Source organism: Brettanomyces bruxellensis, chromosome 6 (assembly GCF_011074885.1).
Source record: "Brettanomyces bruxellensis chromosome 6, complete sequence".
Lineage (NCBI taxonomy): Eukaryota > Fungi > Ascomycota > Pichiomycetes > Pichiales > Pichiaceae > Brettanomyces > Brettanomyces bruxellensis.
In genome coordinates this window covers 1170832-1188682 of record NC_054687.1, presented here as the reverse complement: position 1 = coordinate 1188682, position 17851 = coordinate 1170832, and the positions used below count along the sequence as shown (strand labels likewise).

The window sequence follows — 17851 nt, the reverse complement described above, 5'->3', positions numbered from 1 at the left end:
CTTGCCGTCTTTCTATCGCTAAGCATTGTTTAATGGACCCTTAAATAATTGCTGAACAAATTTTTTTCTTCTTTTTTTTCTTCTTTTTTCTCTCCTTTTTCCTCACTTTTCTTTCATTTTCTCGAGAATTGTGTGAAAGCATTCATTGTGTGGTGCCCAGCTACCAAATATAGACAGCTTCTCTGCCTAATTATTCATCCGCTTTCTGCTTTGATTGCTCGCATATTGTAATATTTATATGTACCAGTTCAAAATAGAAGGAAATTTTGCAATTGTTCCACAAATGGCAAGCAAACTGTGTAAGAAATTCAATTATATATAGTCCAACGTTTTTCTTCTTCTTTATCTTCACCGTTAATTAATTGAACTCGAGTTGTCTCTTCATCAATATTAAAGCATACTGAAACGAAAATGGTCGATTACAGCTCTTGGATGAAAGATGTCAACAACGACACATATCTATCAAAACTTTCCATTCCAGGCACTCATGATGCTGCAGCTTATCACAAGCTTGCTCCACCATCTGTTCAATGTCAAGGTGAAGATATTTCAGAACAGTTGAAGCATGGTGTTAGATTCTTAGATATCAGATTGTCGAAGAATTTCCTTACTCTGGATGACAGCAAGAAGAATGATTTGATTTGTTGTCACGGAAACTTTCCAGTGAAATTGACTGGGGCTGTGAAATTTACCGACGAATTGGAAAATATTTATAATTTCTTGAAAGATCACAACTCCGAAGCAGTGATTCTTTCCATCAAGCAAGAAGGAAATGGAAGTTGGGATAACCAGAATGATGAGTTTCCGAAAGTGTTCCGCGATCATTATTTGAAAGGACATGAGGATAAATGGTTCCTCAAGGATGAGATTCCTAAATTGGGTGATTGCAGAGGTAAAATTGTTCTTTTTAGGAGGTTTGGTGTTAACAACCAGGATGACCAAGGTAAGTTCGGTATTTCCGCTTCAAGTTGGACCTACAATACTGCATGTGATGACAGGGGAAAGTTCTGTGTTCAGGATTACTGCGAATTCAAGGATGAGCAGGATATTTCCAAAAAGGCTGGATATGTCAAGGATTTACTGAAGAAGGCTGTTGATTATAACAACACCAACAGTGAACCTAAGTTGTTCGTGAACTTTTGTTCAGCATCAAACTTTTTTGACATTGATTGCTGGCCGCATGCAGTTGCCGAAAGCTTGCAGAAGGCAAAGATCAACGATGAATACAAAAAAGGATGTGGAATTGTTGTCTTGGATTATGTCAACAAAGAAGATTGGAAGCCTGCCAAGCAATTGGTTGATAAGAATTTCTAAATCTTGTTTTATATTTTGCATGTATTCGAGCTTATCTTATTCCTTTTAAGCCTTGATTCTTTTCTCCAAATTTGAGAAGATATTTATTTAAGTACTAAAAGTCTTGAGTAGTATTTTAAAGTTATCGAACTACAGTCATTGCATTTTTACGTACACAGCGATTTTACTTAATTCAGTCACGCTCCGTTGTACTCAAATATAAGTCATAAGACAATCTCAGATTAAACGATATTTTACGAATCAGTACAGGAAAGTGTGTAAACTCCCCTTTCAGTAATGATTTATAACATATTGAACAGACTGATGCAACACACTGTCAGACGATGTTTAGTGAAAAATTAAAAATATATATATAGAGATCCAATCCTATCCTTCATTGAGACTGCCCAAATTGGAAATTTGTATGATCTAAAGAAACACAAAATTTTTATTTTCATTTCTGAAACAGCCATCATGGAGATAAGAAAGGTTGGACAACATACTTCTTCCATAAAAATACAGCATTTGTCACTTTTGTGTCATGAACTCACAAGAAATCCCAAATATGATAACAAAGTATAACTGAGTTCTTCAATATTCAAAGAAAAAATGTCTATTCAAGGATCATCTTCCAAATCCTCTCCAGAAGTTAATGAAATGGAATACTGGAAAGTATCTGACAGTGAATCGAACCTTGAGCTGACTGAAGATAAAGTGAAAGAAAACTCAGAACATGAACAACACATAACAAAGAAGAGCTTTTTTGCCAATATAAGTAGCATTTTCATGTTCTTAACAAAGGATGATTTCTTGTTAGTTGGTTGTGGATCTGTCAGTGCGTTTCTTTCTGCATTAGTTCCAGTTGGTATCACTCTTTTGGTGTCGAAGATATTCACCTATTTTACGAATTTTGCAGCTGGGTATTATACAACCGTCTCGGAATTCCTTCATGATTTGAAAACTGTTTGTATTGCAGTCGGCCTTGTTGGATTAGGTGCTACCGTTTTCTCTTGGCTGCAAACATTTATATTTTGTGTGCTTTCCGAGCGTCAACAAAGTAGGTGCAGAATTAAACTATATCAATCATTACTGAAAAAGGATTTTGAGTGGTTCGAAAATGGATCTCAGAGTTTAAATGGAGAACTTATTCAATTAAATAGATCAGTCGAGGAATATAGATCGGCAGTTGGTGAGTTTTCGGCCATGTTAATTCGATCCGTTTTCACTGTTATTTGTCTTACTGTTACCAGTTTCATTATGTGCTGGAGAGCAACTCTACTTATTTTTGCCACAGTGCCTGTCATGATGGCTGTGCTTTTCATATTTGGAAGATTTATTGATTACTGGGCAACCTCAGAAGACACACAAACATCTATAGCGGCCTCCATATTGGACTGGAATTTGAAATGCTATGTGTGGGTGAAATCAGTTTTTAGTGCAGATATTGAATTGAAGAAATTCACCGAGCAATTGGTGGAAGTGAAGCACTCTTTCAAGAAATTCAATAAGTTTACTTCATTAGCTTCAAGTCTTATGAGAATATTCTCTTTAATCCTATTTGTTGAAAGTTTTTGGTTTGGTTCCTATCTTGTCCGAAAGCATTACAATACTAGTGCAGATGTGATTTCTGCATTTTATGCCTGCCTTAACATTTCTATGACTTTTAGCTCGATCTCTATGATATTAGTGGTTCTTCAGAAAGGAAAGGCTTCTTTTGATAAGATAGTTAAATACTTGGACAGTGATAAGTCTATTTCTGTTCAGAGCAATGGTTTAGTGCCTGAGTATTCAATGACGGGAAATATATCATTTGAAAATGTGTCGTTCGCTTTCAAGACAGGAAATACAGCTGAAAGAAGAACTGCTTTGAAGAACATCAATTTGAATATTGAAGCGGGAGAAGTTTGCTTTTTAATAGGATTATCAGGATCCGGAAAATCCACTCTTTCGTCCTTGCTTTTGAACTTTTACATATCAGATAATGGTAAAATATTGGTTGATGGTGTGGACATCAACAAATTAAATAAATACTGGCTACGAGATCAGATTACCTTTCTTCAACAATTTTCACCTTTATTTTCTGGAACAATTAAGGATAATATTGTGCTTGGATGCAAAAAGTATACAGATGAGGATTTATTTAATGCCGTAAAGAATTCCTGTCTTGAAGATACAATTGCAAAACTTCCACATGGGTTAGAAACTGAAATAGGTGGCAATGAAGGTCAATTTGAGCCAAGTGGTGGCGAAAAGCAACGAATTGCACTTGCATGCGCTTTTCTAAGAAATACATCTGTTCTCATACTTGATGAAAGCACATCAGCTATTGATATTCGTCAAAGAAAAAGGATAATGGAAAACTTGAGAAGGATAAGGAAAGGTCGAACAACCTTGATTATTACTCATGATATCGATGAGATTCATGATAACGAGAATGTGATAGTGATGAGCGATGGTAAGATTATATCTCGGGGAAAAAAGCATGAACTTGTCAAGAAGAACATTGGACTTTTCAAAAAGGTTGAAAGCAGAAGCAAAAGCTATGAGGTGTCAAATACTTTTAAAGCAGAGGTTGAGGACAAGGATGAACAGCTGAAGGATTTGGAGTTTTTGAGATTGGTCTCCAACCCAACGGAAAAGGATATCGAGGATCAAAATGCCAAGAAGGATCATCACCCAAGTGAATTTCCTCTTGCCTTTAGATTCATTAAACACTTCTTGAATCTAAATACGAGATTAAAATATTTCACTGGAATCGTCTTTTCTATTGGCAGAAGCATTTTAAGTCCGTTATTCAGCTTTTATTTTTCGAAACTTATCACGGGAGTTGTACCTCAAAAAGGAACAACAATTTCATCTTCATACTATCAGATGAAGTGGTCTTTAGTGTTGACTGGTATATCTCTTGCGGATGGTTTACTTTTCCTCTTTTCAAAACTCATTTTGGGCTCAATTTCCGATTCATTGATTCAGAAGGCACGTTTGGATAGTTTTGACAAAATACTTCAACAGCCTATGGATCGGTTACAGAGATTTGCTAAGACAGAAATGTCGACTATATTGATGAATGATATGAGAGATCTCAGGACGGTTTTTAGTGGTTGCATTGATTCATTGATAGGGGGTGTCATAATTCTTTGCTTTGGTATAATTTGGGCTACAATAATAGGTTGGAAATTGTCTTTGGTTGGCTTGAGTTTCTTTCCATTGTTTGGACTTAGCGTGGTTGCTACATCAGTATTTTGTCGTGTGGCCGAAAATAGGTATAAAGAGTCGGTTCTTTCTGTGGAAGAATCATTCAGTGAGACGGTGAACGGCATTAAAGTAATAACTTGCCTTAATTTGCAGGAACAGCTAACTAGCCGTCTAATTAGGAAATGCACATTTATGAAAAGGAATGGCTCCATAAGGGCCCTCTCATTGGGAATGAGCATGAGCATCTCTTTAGTCATAATAAATCTTGCCCAAGCAATATTGTTCTATTATGGTTTGAAGCTTGTTGTCACCTCTGAGTACACCCTTGTTCAGATGATGCAGGTCATTATGATTATTCTCTTCTCGACCGGGTTTTCAGCTTCACTCCTTGGCTCTTTACCAAACTTTCACAGGGGAATGCGGGTTGCAAGAAAAGTTGATGGATTATTAAAGTTGGAGCCCGACTCAAACGAAACACAAGGATATTTATCTCCCAACTTAGTTGCAGTTGATACACCCAACACATTTGAAATGAAAAGGGTGGATTTTGCATATCCAAGTATGCCAGGAACTTATATTCTAAAAGATTTTAACATTTCCATTCCAAAGAATGCTATTACATGCTTAGTTGGTGAGTCAGGATGTGGGAAGTCCACGATAATCTCACTTTTACAGAGATTTTATGCACCAAATAGCGGAGAGATAAGCATTAGTGGATATAATGAAAGTACGATTAAGTTAAGTCACTTAAAGAACAGTATTTCTGTTGTTCCGCAGAAGTCATACTTTGTGGATGCATCGATAAAGGAGAATTTAGTCTATGGAAATCCAGTTGCATCCACCATAACCAATGCAGACATTTATGGATGTCTCAAGAAAGTGAATATGGAAAATTTTGTCAGGTCTTTACCTAGCGGATTAGACACAAATGTCGGTTCCGATGATAAAGACATGCTCATTTCAGGTGGACAAGCTCAGAGATTGTGTATTGCAAGGGCATTGCTTCGACCAGCAAGAATCATGTTTCTAGACGAATGCACTTCTGCGCTTGATCCATACAACACGGAAGTGGTACTGAAATTGCTTTCACGGTTGAAAATAAACATGACAATTATTGCAGTTACGCATATGAAGGATATGATGAAGATCGCCGATAACATATGCATGATCAAAGATGGACAGTTGGCTGAAACTGGCTCATACGATTGTTTAATAAACAAAAAAGGAATCTTCTACAAGTTTTTATCAGGCGCTTAGTTTTTTGCCTCTTATAGGGTATATATATCTTGAAAATTTCATTCACGTTATTTGGGACATTTATTAGAAATAAAAGTAAGATAATTTTACTTAATAAAAGGTGAATCATAGATGAACACAGACAAATGGAACATCAACGTCTTCTTCATTCTTATCCTCACAGCATATCTCTAGAACAAGCGTTTTCTTATCAGATGGAACAGGCTTCTTACTCACGGTCTCAATTAGCTCCGTGATAGACATCGGAAGACGCTCCTTGATCTTCTTTGGGGGATGGAACGATGCGTACAATAAGGAAACATCATAAGCAATCATCGTAATGTCGAGACCCTCCTTTTCCTTAAATGTATCCAAAAGCTGCTTCAATGTAATGTCACCTTGAACATCAAATCTATCCCAGATCTTATCAAACTGCTTGTCATTGTACTTACCCTTTGGAGAGGAGACAGGCTCACTGAAATCCAAAAATGGAAGTGCCAAATTGATAAAACCGTTTTTATACTTCTCAAGATCTCTCTTTCCGTCTGCAACCTTGAAAAGCTCCAAGCAGACAAGTCCGGTCACCAAAGCTGTAGTAGTGGCGATGGCTGGAATAATGTGGCCGGCAATGAATTTCGTCTTCGATCTATCAGCCGGCGAAATATCATAGTTTAGAGCTCTGCAGTTGGAAGCCGCAGTAATAAACTCAATATGATGGTTTGTATCATCATCCTTCTCAAATTCAACAGGGTTCAATCTGTAGCCAGCAAGTGAGGAAGGTGTTGGTAAGCTTGAAGCAAGTCTTTCTAACTCATTCTGATCCCTGGCAACAGCATCTGCTGGGTCCGGATCGTTGTCGTTAACCTGAATTTGCACGTTTGTCTTTGGGGTAAATGCTGGAATTTCCATTTTGTCTATGACAGAGCCGTAATGCCTGACATCAGGCTCGCCAGTCTCACCTTTCAAGCCATAAATGAAGGCAAGGAGGTTTGCGGCACCAGAAACGAAATGCAAGTGATCCTCGTTATCAATATCAAACACCAAAGGTGTTGGTGCTCTCTTAGGGGGAGACCAGAATCTCTCGCCCTTCGAGTTCACCGCATCTTTAGGGAAATTGTACAAAAGCTGCTTGATGTCATACGAGTATTTCTGCTCGAACTGGCGTCTGGCCCACCTAATGCAGTCATCAAATGTGTAAGGCCTCTCCTTAGTCAAGTAGTCGTTTATTGTCTGTAAGATGGTCTTCACATCTCCACTCTGTTTGAGCACTGTCTGCACAAAGTTTGGCTGTGTCAAGTACTGGTTCACATTCTCTGGTGCCTCGTGGAAGTAACCTTCAAACAAGGATTTTGCCCAGGCAATAGTGTGGTCAATTTTGTTTGGGAATGATCTCAAGGTACACAATGGAATGGACTTTTCTGGGGGATCCCTGGATGAGGAGTATGACTCCGTAAGCATTGGGATGATAACCTGGGTGTTACCCTTTGTACCAAGAGTACCTGACTCGAGAAGTGGCTTCTTGAAAAAGATGCACCTCCTATCCACATACGATCTGGCCTCAACATTGTCCAAAGCGTTGGTAACAAAGTCCAAGTTTTGCCAGAATTGGTCATTGAAGATCTCTTCAGTTTCCTGTGACACCTTGTCGGTTCTTGTATCAATATGGCCATTCAAATCGGAATTCATCGCAATAACAGCCTTAGCTGCGACCTCTGATTTGTTGCTTCCCACATCCTTTGGTCTGAACAAAAACTGGCGGTTCAAGTTGGATTTCTCGATGGAATCGTTATCGGTAATGAAAACCTGTCCGTCTGGACCAGATCCCAAGCCCATTAAAGCCCAGTTTTTGAGCATCTCACAGCCAATTGCTCCTGATCCAACCAAAAACACCTTTAGATTGGCAACTTTCCTCTGAAAGTCAACACCAAAGACTGCTATCTGGTTGTCGTATCTCGTATTGAGAGGCTTACACGTCTCCTCTGTTCTAGGATACAACTTGGATTCTGGCAAAGATTCAAGAGAGTCAAAGTACAGCCACTGCTTGATAGGGCCAAACTTTCCAGAGCATGCCTTCAACACCTCCTGGGCCACTAGACCACCGAAAAATGCATTCATTGGTGGTAAGTCTCCCCGTGAGCCGTATGATAACTTCCTGATGAGGTCTTCCTTGATCTCAATTTCTGCACCAGCCTGCTTAGACAACTCCTCTGTCAACTTGACCAGCTCACAAGCATCCTGCTCGTTGTGAGGACGTGGAAGTTCGCCATTGTGCAACTCCTGGAATTTGTGAAGTGCCAAGAAGCCAAAATGGATCTGTTGGGGTCTGTCGAACTTGGCGAAATCCGAAATGACAAACTCCGGGTGTTCGATCTGCTTTGAAAGTGGGTCAAAGTGTATCTTGAAAGGAACCTTGACCTGTGTGAAGGTTCCCGCACGAACATACTTACCCCATGATGAGTCGAAATCCTTTATCTTGAACGCAAATGGACCAAGAATGGAAACTTTGTGAACTGAGCCGTCATTTAACTTTGGAATACCTTCGACTTCCGTGAATTTCACATAATCGCCATCCTCAAGATTGTGCCTGGTTGCATTCAAAGTGGTAACAGTACCGTCAGTTTCAATATCAGATATAAGGCCTGTTTTTGGATCCTCACCGTCCTTGTCATAAACTGTGAATGACTCACCAAAATCAACAAATGTCTGGCCAAAAAGTCCGCGCACATCAGCCGATATGAAGCGGATTCCCTTTACATGGGTCACATCGTTTATTTGCAACTGTTCGGCAAGAGTTGCTTCCGTAACAGCAATCACCTGGTACTGGGCAATGATGCTTTCATCCAATTTGTGGATCACATTCACTGGAACGTAGCTGTTAAGCTCTGCAAGACGAGGAAATGAGGCCTCCGCTCTACTTTTGCCAACATCAGACTCTCTAAGGAAAAACTGTGATGAGAGATCCTGAAGTGTGACTTTTGTAGGATCATATATATCCAATGCCTTCACACCAGCTAGGGCAACGTTTTTGGCAATCTCGATACCCAAACCTTTGAGTCCAATGATAAGAACCTTGGACTTTGCCATCTTCAGCATGGCTTCTTTACCCAAGACATACAATTGACGTGAGTATAGGCCCTCATCAATTGGTTTCGAGTCCACCTGCATTTTTGAGTCCTGCGTGTAAAAGATATGTTAGTATTCTGAGAAAAAAAATTCTGCTTTCACCTTTTTTCTTTTGAATGTTAATGTCAAAGGTGATCATACAAGAAGAGCACCAACAATAAAATGTCGCAACTTACAGTCATGTCGAATTTCCCCTTTTCAGATAATGTCAATATTGCCAGTCTTCTTTTTTCTCAAAAATTTAGCTCTCCTTTATATGTATGCTAAAGACCTAAACGTTGTGCCAGTGGCAAATCCTTAAAAATGCAAAAAGCATTAAAAGCTGACAAATGAGCAGTTCCTACCCGAGGCAGTTTGCGGGAAGGAATTGGTGTTTCTCCCAGTTTATCGGGATAATCAGATGCATTCATTTTAATTTTCTCACTCTTTTCGCGCGCTTCCAGGTCTATGCTGTTTAATGCGGATGGTTGCCAAATAGTTGAATTATATATATAATTTTTAATTAAGGAAGCAAGTGGGCCGTGCATCCCTACACATTCAGCTGTGCTTACGTTTTTATCTGATTTTTATACCGGTTCCAATCAAAAATATTGCCAACGTTTAGTCTACTTAGGCCAGTTAGAGGAATTTAGGATATCCTGTTTGACAGCAACCGGAATATAATTGGCCGTAATAAAAATCTGAAAATGAGCCAGGAACAAAAAGTGAAAACGTTCTATCCGAAGACACCAGTAGAGTTTAGTGCTACACTCTTATCAGAGCTTGATAACTCAAATGAATCAAACTATACGAGGCAGCAGTATGCCAAGCAGTATATAGAAAAGAAGTTCACAAAAGATTAGCGGAGTTGGAAAAAGATGAGAGGGCTCAATTGGGCGATGCGCTTGAGAAATCGCTATTTACTGGTGGTGACGATAAAACAGCATCTACTGCATCAGTAAATAAGAAGTTAAAGACAGTGAGTGCAAAACTTCATGCTCTAAACAACTTCGAGAAGGCCAAATCTGATGAGCTCAAACAAGCAGAAAATGAAGTGGTTAAATGCTTTAACGGAAATCGTTCAAAGCCACTTTCATGCTGGAACGAGGTTCAGAAGTTTAAGCAAGCAGCCAGCTCTCTATAATTGAAGCTTAATATTTATTGTCCAGAGGAATGTTACACTACACTAATCATCTGTTTCCAAGCTTAGTGAAGATTCATGGTGAGATTCAAAGAAATGGCTTTATAATAATACCTCGCACTTTTTTACATTCCTTTAATTTACAAGCAACCGCACATCATACTTCAGCTGGCCGTGTATAAATGAAATATATTACCTACTTATTCCTGCAACTATGTCAAGAAGCAGATGTCTCTTTTTTTCCCCTTTTCTTCTTTCTCTCGTATACTTCATTGCACTTGTTGAGTTATGGAAGTCCAACAGCTCTGTAGAGTAATATTAAGGCTGAATCACCCTCTGATCCTCCAGCCAAGCTCTGAATTTTTTCCTTGTTCACAACAGTCACCTTATCATCATTGAACTTGTACCATCTCTCACCGTCAACATCTTCGGGATCCTTAACAAAGGCCTGATAATGTCCCGAATCGGCCGATGATCCTTGATGTGCAATAATGGCAGAAAGCTCATACAATGGCGAAGGGTTCTTGCCAGAATCTTGACTGAATCCCTCAGGAAGTGCCTTGTTGTAATTATCAAGCCACTTCTTCTTCAACTTGGCTAACTCTTCCCTCTGCTTTGTGTACTGATCTCTTGTTGTCATTGTGTCCGAAGGTTTTGACTTCTTGAAAGTGACCCTCTCCTCGTCATTCTCTTTTTCAACTTTGTAGATCGAGCCCCTTGCCTTTATCATCTCCTCCTTCACACTTTCGTCTAGCAAATCGGTCACATCAAGTTGGAATGGGAATTGCACCTTTCTGAGAATCTTCGACTTCTTCTTCGTCTCTCTTTTCCAAAAGAACCTCACAAAATGAATTGTCAAATACTTTGGTAAGCTCGTGATACTTCTCTTGATCTGGTACTTGCAGTTCTTTCCGAGCTGCTCGTTACTTTTCTCGATTGTCTCTTCCATATCTGACTTAAGGCCATCCATCAAGAAGTTCGTATGGATATTAATGTGGCAGCTGAGCTTCATAGCCTGCTCGATTCCCGTTGTGGCATCCTCGTGAGTTTCCAAGCACTTTGTAGTTGTCTTCATGCCAATCTCAAAATACGATCTAAGCTTTGGGAAACGATTCAAGATCACACTCAAAATTTCAGAATATGCCTCTTCCGCATCCTGCTGCTTGTAGAAGCCCTGCTCACTCTTCTCACTGAATTGTGGAAACGTCAACCTCATCGATGTAAGAAAGTTCAACGGAGTGATTTTCTGCTTCTTGTCGTTCATTTTTTCAAACAATTCCTTCATATTAACAACCAATGCTTTCTGCGTTCCAATCTCCAAAGAATTTGGTTGCATTATTTTGAGCTCGTCCCGTAATTCCTTGATATCATACAATGTCTGAAGAGATGAGTTTAGATAGCACGTATTTCCAAGATTGACCAATCCTGATGGAGTATCATTTGGATTGAAATTTCTCTCTCCTTCACTCAGATCCTCCATAAAATGGATTTTCTCCTTCGGTTTCTCTAGCTTCTGAGAAAGCGGAGTTCCCAACACCATAATTGGCTGGTTTGGCTTTAGGTTGAAAGTTTTCATATCAGAATCATCCTTAAGCTTTCCACCTCTCAAAAGCACCTTTTGTCTCTCTGGTGGAATATTTGTTGCCTCATATATCTTTCTCTTGAATTCCAGACCTGGAGACTCTAAATCCACATCGATTGGATATGATTTACCCGCGTTTCTAACGTTAACTAGTTGAGGGCAAAGATAAATATTGTTAGTAACAGAAGTTTCAACATGTGTCAAAAACTATAAAAATAACCACAATCCAAACATACCCTTAATGACAGTCATTCTGGATTCCCTGATATCTAAGTTTTAGCAAAAATGCAGTCTATACTTCTAAAAAACGCCTCTAACTCCTCGAATACTATTATTTGGATCTGAACCTTTACATGCACCTCAATGGCATTTTTATATTTACTTTTTCTCTTTCCCATATTTCGCTGCCGCCTCTATTTTTATTTTTATTTATTTATTTTTTTTTTCATCCCTAAATTTTTTACAACGATCTTCCTAATACAGAACATCAGGTGTTCTCTATAAGTCCTCTATATAAATACTGTCTGGAATACAAAACTTTACATAATCAATTGCCATCTCTTTCAGTCTTATCACACCCCATCTTAGCTTGGTAGCTTTTCAATAGGTTCATAGCTTCTTGAAGCTCGTCCAAGGCAGTGTCCACATCCTCATATTGAATTGCACTCACTGCAAATTTACAACATTTCTTTGCAGACTCTAACAAGCCGCTATTATCAAGCTCTTTTTCTAGTGATTGCAAGTCTGGTGGACTTTCCTTCTTAAGACTATTTTTCTTTGCGGATTTTGAAGCTACTATGGAGGCTGGAGTGATTTCAATAGATGCTTGAGGTTCTCTTTGTATTTCATTTTTAGGTTGTATGTTCGTATCTAACTTTGATTTTTCTCCAATATCATATTCTTTCTTATCCTTAGTCTCAACCGGTGGTTTAGGAAATTTTGAACTTAACTCTCCTTTCTTCACATACTCTTCCTCATCTGAGTCATAATAATAATTGTCCGAATCATCATCACTGTTCTCTGAATTGTTATTTCCATCATCTCTCATGTTTAAAACAGATTCAATCACTTGGTTAACCTCCTCTTCAGATATCTCTAGTTGTTCTTTCCCATTTGCACCAATCATAAGAGTCAGATCATCATTGGGATCCTTACCGGCTTTCGTGTTGCTGCAAATTCTGGAAATGCAAAATTTACACCACTTAATTTTTTCTTCTAGTTGATCTCGTGTAAGGTCCTCTGCTTTCCTTGTTGATACCCCAGAGGTATGCTGTAAACCCTTGTTGTTATTTAAAGCATCTTCTGCTTGGCTGAGCTTCTGTTCATACAATTCAGAATCCTTTTCTATCTCTTCTAATTCTTCTTTTTCGTGCTCACTATGTTCTTTGTTATCCAATTCAACTGGATACATGTCTATGCTGGCCTGTAGTGCTGTGCAAATATTAAGTAGCATGTCCACAGTGCTTAAATCAACAAATCCACCTTTTATAATCGCTTCGACTTTATCTAGTTGATCTGTGCACCATCTATTCAAAAAGAGCCGGGCTTTGTTATCATCTTCCAAGACTTCCATAAATGCTTTATCGTTTGCTCTTGATTTGATTTTTCTTATGCTTTGATACCTGCTGCCTTTTTCTATTCTTTTCAATTGTTTGTTCTTGGCATCCTCTAATAAAGTTATAATCTCCCCTGCTTTGGTATTGCATTCTTTCTTGGATTTCTCATTCTTCAAATTTTTATATATTCTCATCAATTGTTGAACAGCATTTAATCCAAAAATATATGATAACGTGAAAAGCTTTGAATTAGACGTTTTACCAGCTAAAGATGAGTATTTTTGATAAAGCTCCAAACTTTGGCGAGCGGACTCCAAATCTTCGGATACAGTTATATCAATTTGCCCCATATTACTCAGTAGAGTGTATCCTAAATATCAAATTCTAAGAAGCTTACCTCACATTGAATATTCAACCTCAGAAATGTTACAACTTGATGTCATATTTATTCATTTCTTCTTCGAATTACATCTGCAGATCGCTCTATCAACCCCATATACATCTGTACACCATAAATTGATAATATTGAGACCGTGAAAAGGAGACGTGAATTTTGCTAATTCTTACTGTTCGTAAAATTAAGGAAAAATAGAGTTTATTTTACGGTATGCTGAACCATTTGCTACCTCCGGGTCAGATGACAGGTCCGGGGCTATAGAAAAATAAAATTATTAATTGTATTGTTAATTTGTATTTTCCCTTTTTTTTGGTTTGCCTTTCTTTTGTCTTTGTTGTGTGTTCGTGTGACTTTATTCATAACACAAAGGATGATTCGCTGTCGCTTTTTTTTTGCGGGGAAGTGGCCATTTGAATAATGGAAAAAAGAAAATAGTTAATGGAATTCAGTGAAAAATGCGAAATTGTCTTGTGCATTTATAAACCGATGAGTTTGTCAATTTGCTGATCTATATGTAAGTCATACTAACAAAAAGATGACATAGTTTAAGTTCTGCTTAATACGCAAATCTTCTTAGCTTTCTTCAGGTTATCGTTGACTTATTTCTTTTCTTCTTATTTGATAGTGCTACTCCTACTCGTATCTATTCACACAATGTCAGCAATATCATCAGAAAATGTACTGGATTTCTTGTCATTACCAACAAAAAAAAATAACACAGACAAAAAGGATTCCAAATATGAGAAACTACTTTCTCGTGTGAAGGCCTTAGACAATACGTTGACTGTAAAGAAACAGCGACAAGCTATATTAAAATTAATTGATGAAATGCTACCATCAGAACCTCTTTTAAAGGAAAGGATTTCCCAATACGACAATGTGGCGCAACTTTTTAGAACGGAAAAGCCAGCATGTATTCTTCTTTATGGTGTTGAGGAAGATTACGGATATTCCTTGCTATATCTTGCCATGAAATTCCTTGAATGCAAATCAGATTTCACAATATATGCATCGTATGATTTAACAAAAATATCGCGTTCAGACGCAAATGTCATCAATTCAGTAATTGCATGCAGCGGAATAAAGCAGATCAAAACATATTATTCACATCAAGCTTCTGCGAACTTCCTTACGGAGCTTTCTGCAAAGCATCGCTTCGAATGGATTATTATCAACCATCAGGATCGGTTCAATGATGTTGATAATGTGAAAATGTTGGAGTCATTGTCGTTGGTGCAGCCTGGAATTGCGTTACTTAAAATTAATGATTTTTCAATAGATACTGATTTTGAGGACTATTTGCTGAACTCACCGATGGTTAAACAGCTCTATGCTGCCAAATTCAAGAATTCCAAGTATTCAGGAAGATGGAATATTCTTTATGAGGGAGACGACTCTTCTGAAAATCCAAAACTATACCGCTGTGTGGATTTTCTTGATTGATATTGCATTCTTTTTCTTTTGTGGTTAATACTACTTGATTTAATGATGATATCCCTTTTACTTTACCCTTCTGTTCAGTCTTGAGGTTGTGGAATCATAAGGATGCTCATTCTGTTTATCCGTTAATTACCGCAAACGCTTATTTATGTTCTTGCGGCATCGCCATTTATTGAATGTTGTTCTATTTAATTGATTTAGTTAGCATTTGACCATTTTATTCATAGGTTTATATATAAAGAACAGGTACACTGAGTATTCCGTACAATCCTTTTTTTTTCTTTGCTCTGCGAATGGTACGTAATTTTATTTTTCTTCACTTACCTTTTCGCGGTTCGCGTATTTTCACATACCTCATCCTTCGGAAAAATTCATACTTCCTGATAACAATTATCTTTATGGCTATTACCATTTAGTGCAAGGTCCAAGCCACCAGATGGTCCAATCATACTCAAGCATGGCTTCCAAAGGCATTAATTCTGATGAGGATCAGACTGCCCTTGAATCACAGTATGAAGATATTGCAGATGTGGATGCACATCCAAGCATGGATCCGGATTCCTCCATTTTACTTTGCATTCCGATAATACATAAAGCGGTCACACTAAGGGCTCTTAAATATGTTACATTTCTCCTTTGTGGAATGGCTAACTTGTGGCCTTGGAATTGCTTTCTTTCCGCATCGGAATATTTTCGGAGTAGGCTTGAAAGCTCACCGGCTTTATCCAGTAATTATTCATCTACTATGATGACTGTCTGGACGTTGGTATCGACTGTTTTCAACTTTTACGTGTCGCAGAAACAGGAAAACGTCGACTATTTGTTTAGGCTTAAATCGGGCTGTTTGATTCAAATTATTGTCTTCTTTTCGATGTCTGTTGGAGTGCTTTTCCCTCAAGCCTGGACGACGTTCTATTTTTCATTTGTCATGCTTAACGTTGCTATAAGTGCTGTGGGTGCATGCTTGACACAGGTTGCCATTATTGCATTGGTTAATGTCAAGGGCCCTATTTATGCCAATGCAAATGTGGTCGGAAACGCTATTTCAGGTGTCCTACCATCGATATCAATGATTATAGCTGTTGTTACCAACAAGCATGCTCAACGCAGGTCTGCTGAAGGTGCCAAATACTTCCTAACGAGCGTTTTTGTCACCCTAGTTGCTTTAATTTTTGCAGAAGTGACTGCTTGGCACGAAAAGCAGGTCTTGAACGATGGATTTGAATCACAGGAAAATTCATTAGAACCTGTAACCACCCAAAGGCGTTTTGTCTCCTTTAAGCACATTTGGCAACCTCTAAAATTTGTTGAAAGCACCATCATTCTTGTATTCTCCATCACTTTGGCATTTCCGATATTTGCGTCCTTCGTTGATTCTCACTTTGTCTCCAGGAAGGTTTTTGTACCAGTCATTTTCCTAGTCTGGAATCTTGGAGATCTTGCTGGTAGAGTTGTCTGTGCTTGGAAATTCTTTGTGGTGGGAAATCAGAAGTTAATGGTGCTGTACGCAGTTTCGAGAATTGTGTATATTCCGCTCTTTATGCTCTGTAATGCATTTGGCCGCAATGAAAATGGATCCATAATCACTGATATCTTTTACATTATGCTACAATTCATGTTTGGCTTCACCAATGGTCAACTATTCTCTTCAGCCTTCATGTTAATTGGCCATCTACTTTACACAGATGATGAGAAGAAAGCTGCAGGTGGATATACAGCTCTTGTCATAAATATATCTCTTCTTCTTGGAAGTATTATGAGTTATTTATTGGTGGTTGAGATGGGTTAGCCGGAAGAGATGTGTGCGTCGATCGTTGCGTCGATATTTGCCATTGTTATATATAGTCATCGTTTTTTTTTTTTTTTTTTTTTTTTTTTCAACCCCGCAAGTTCGGGCACTTTTCGCATTACAAATCAATTCAATCGGCATTTCTTAGATGTGACTTGGTTCTTTAGTAAAGCATTTTCCAGACCAAGTCATTGAAGCTTACAGTATACAATTATATTACTATTACATTTGACATAAATCTCTTGCCAACAAAGAGTATATTCTAAGCTTACCCCAATAAAGTGTTGTTTAAATACAGAATATTGGAGTTTGCTTCGCAACTGAAAGCTCTGTTAACATATGCTAACAATGTTCGCTACAACTTCAAGAATGGTAGGTTTCCAGCTACGGAAACCTGTATCGATCTATAAGGGGATTAGTCGATTGACTTTTTTTATGGGAACACTGATTAGGAGTTCGCAAAAGCAACATAATATCGTTTTCTTTTCGACTACACACATCGACAGTCAGGAAAGACCAAAGTTAAAGTCTTCAGGAATTTCACATGATGCATTCCTGGAACTTAGTAAGACCAAGGTGATGAATCAGCAACTAAGTGATCGTAACGGGTTGCCTCTGTTGGTAACAATTTCGGAGGAGGCTGCTAAGCATCTTCGAAAAGTTACCGCTACTGATAACAAGCCGAATACAGCACTCCGGATTTCCGTTGAAAGTGGAGGGTGTCATGGGTTTGAATACGTGTTTAAATTGACTGATACAAGCGAGTACCATCCTGATAAGGAAGATTCATTGTTTGTAAGAGACGGTGCTAAGGTCATAATGGACAAAACATCGTTAGAAATATTGAGAAACTCGAAAATTGACTATGTGCATGAGCTTATCGGTTCGCAATTCAAGGTTGTGGACAGCCCATTTCTAAAAAGCAGCTGTGGATGTGGTTCCAGTTTTGAGATTGACTATAGCAAGCTTGATGAGGAAGCAAAATAGTCGATCATGCTGGAAACATTATTGCTTTTTCATAAAAATTACCCTATCTGTTATCTCTTCTATTGATCATTCTTATAAAAATACATCTTAACTTAACTGTACATAAATTGGGGTCAGCATTCTGCCCATGTTA

The 17851-nt window shown here is 38.3% G+C and overlaps 9 protein-coding genes across 9 annotated transcripts; 6 read left to right on the top strand and 3 right to left on the bottom strand.

The window, feature by feature from the left end:
• Positions 1-411: 411 nt before the first annotated feature.
• BRETT_003949 (uncharacterized protein) lies at positions 412-1314 on the top strand (the record flags this gene model as incomplete). The annotated part of the gene is made up of 1 exon (XM_041282449.1): positions 412-1314. One exon carries the CDS (start codon positions 412-414, stop codon positions 1312-1314), a length of 903 nt encoding a protein of 300 aa, XP_041136288.1.
• A 588-nt stretch (positions 1315-1902) lies between these two features.
• BRETT_003948 (uncharacterized protein) lies at positions 1903-5745 on the top strand (the record flags this gene model as incomplete). The annotated part of the gene is made up of 1 exon (XM_041282448.1): positions 1903-5745. One exon carries the CDS (start codon positions 1903-1905, stop codon positions 5743-5745), a length of 3843 nt encoding a protein of 1280 aa, XP_041136287.1.
• A 105-nt stretch (positions 5746-5850) lies between these two features.
• On the bottom strand, positions 5851-8889 carry UBA1 (E1 ubiquitin-activating protein; the record flags this gene model as incomplete). The annotated part of the gene is made up of 1 exon (XM_041282447.1): positions 5851-8889. The coding sequence occupies one exon, from the start codon at positions 8887-8889 to the stop codon at positions 5851-5853; it is 3039 nt and encodes a 1012-aa protein (XP_041136286.1).
• A 644-nt stretch (positions 8890-9533) lies between these two features.
• BRETT_003946 (uncharacterized protein) lies at positions 9534-9970 on the top strand (the record flags this gene model as incomplete). Its single annotated transcript, XM_041282446.1, has 2 exons — positions 9534-9658; positions 9685-9970. 2 exons carry the CDS (start codon positions 9534-9536, stop codon positions 9968-9970), a joined length of 411 nt encoding a protein of 136 aa, XP_041136285.1.
• A 283-nt stretch (positions 9971-10253) lies between these two features.
• BRETT_003945 (uncharacterized protein) lies at positions 10254-11801 on the bottom strand (the record flags this gene model as incomplete). The annotated part of the gene is made up of 2 exons (XM_041282445.1): positions 10254-11698; positions 11786-11801. 2 exons carry the CDS (start codon positions 11799-11801, stop codon positions 10254-10256), a joined length of 1461 nt encoding a protein of 486 aa, XP_041136284.1.
• A 295-nt stretch (positions 11802-12096) lies between these two features.
• Positions 12097-13455, bottom strand: BRETT_003944 (uncharacterized protein; the record flags this gene model as incomplete). Its single annotated transcript, XM_041282444.1, has 1 exon — positions 12097-13455. The coding sequence occupies one exon, from the start codon at positions 13453-13455 to the stop codon at positions 12097-12099; it is 1359 nt and encodes a 452-aa protein (XP_041136283.1).
• Positions 13456-14156: 701 nt separating this feature from the next.
• BRETT_003943 (uncharacterized protein) lies at positions 14157-14945 on the top strand (the record flags this gene model as incomplete). The annotated part of the gene is made up of 1 exon (XM_041282443.1): positions 14157-14945. One exon carries the CDS (start codon positions 14157-14159, stop codon positions 14943-14945), a length of 789 nt encoding a protein of 262 aa, XP_041136282.1.
• A 454-nt stretch (positions 14946-15399) lies between these two features.
• Positions 15400-16731, top strand: BRETT_003942 (uncharacterized protein; the record flags this gene model as incomplete). The annotated part of the gene is made up of 1 exon (XM_041282442.1): positions 15400-16731. One exon carries the CDS (start codon positions 15400-15402, stop codon positions 16729-16731), a length of 1332 nt encoding a protein of 443 aa, XP_041136281.1.
• A 348-nt stretch (positions 16732-17079) lies between these two features.
• BRETT_003941 (uncharacterized protein) lies at positions 17080-17718 on the top strand (the record flags this gene model as incomplete). The annotated part of the gene is made up of 1 exon (XM_041282441.1): positions 17080-17718. One exon carries the CDS (start codon positions 17080-17082, stop codon positions 17716-17718), a length of 639 nt encoding a protein of 212 aa, XP_041136280.1.
• Positions 17719-17851: the final 133 nt, after the last annotated feature.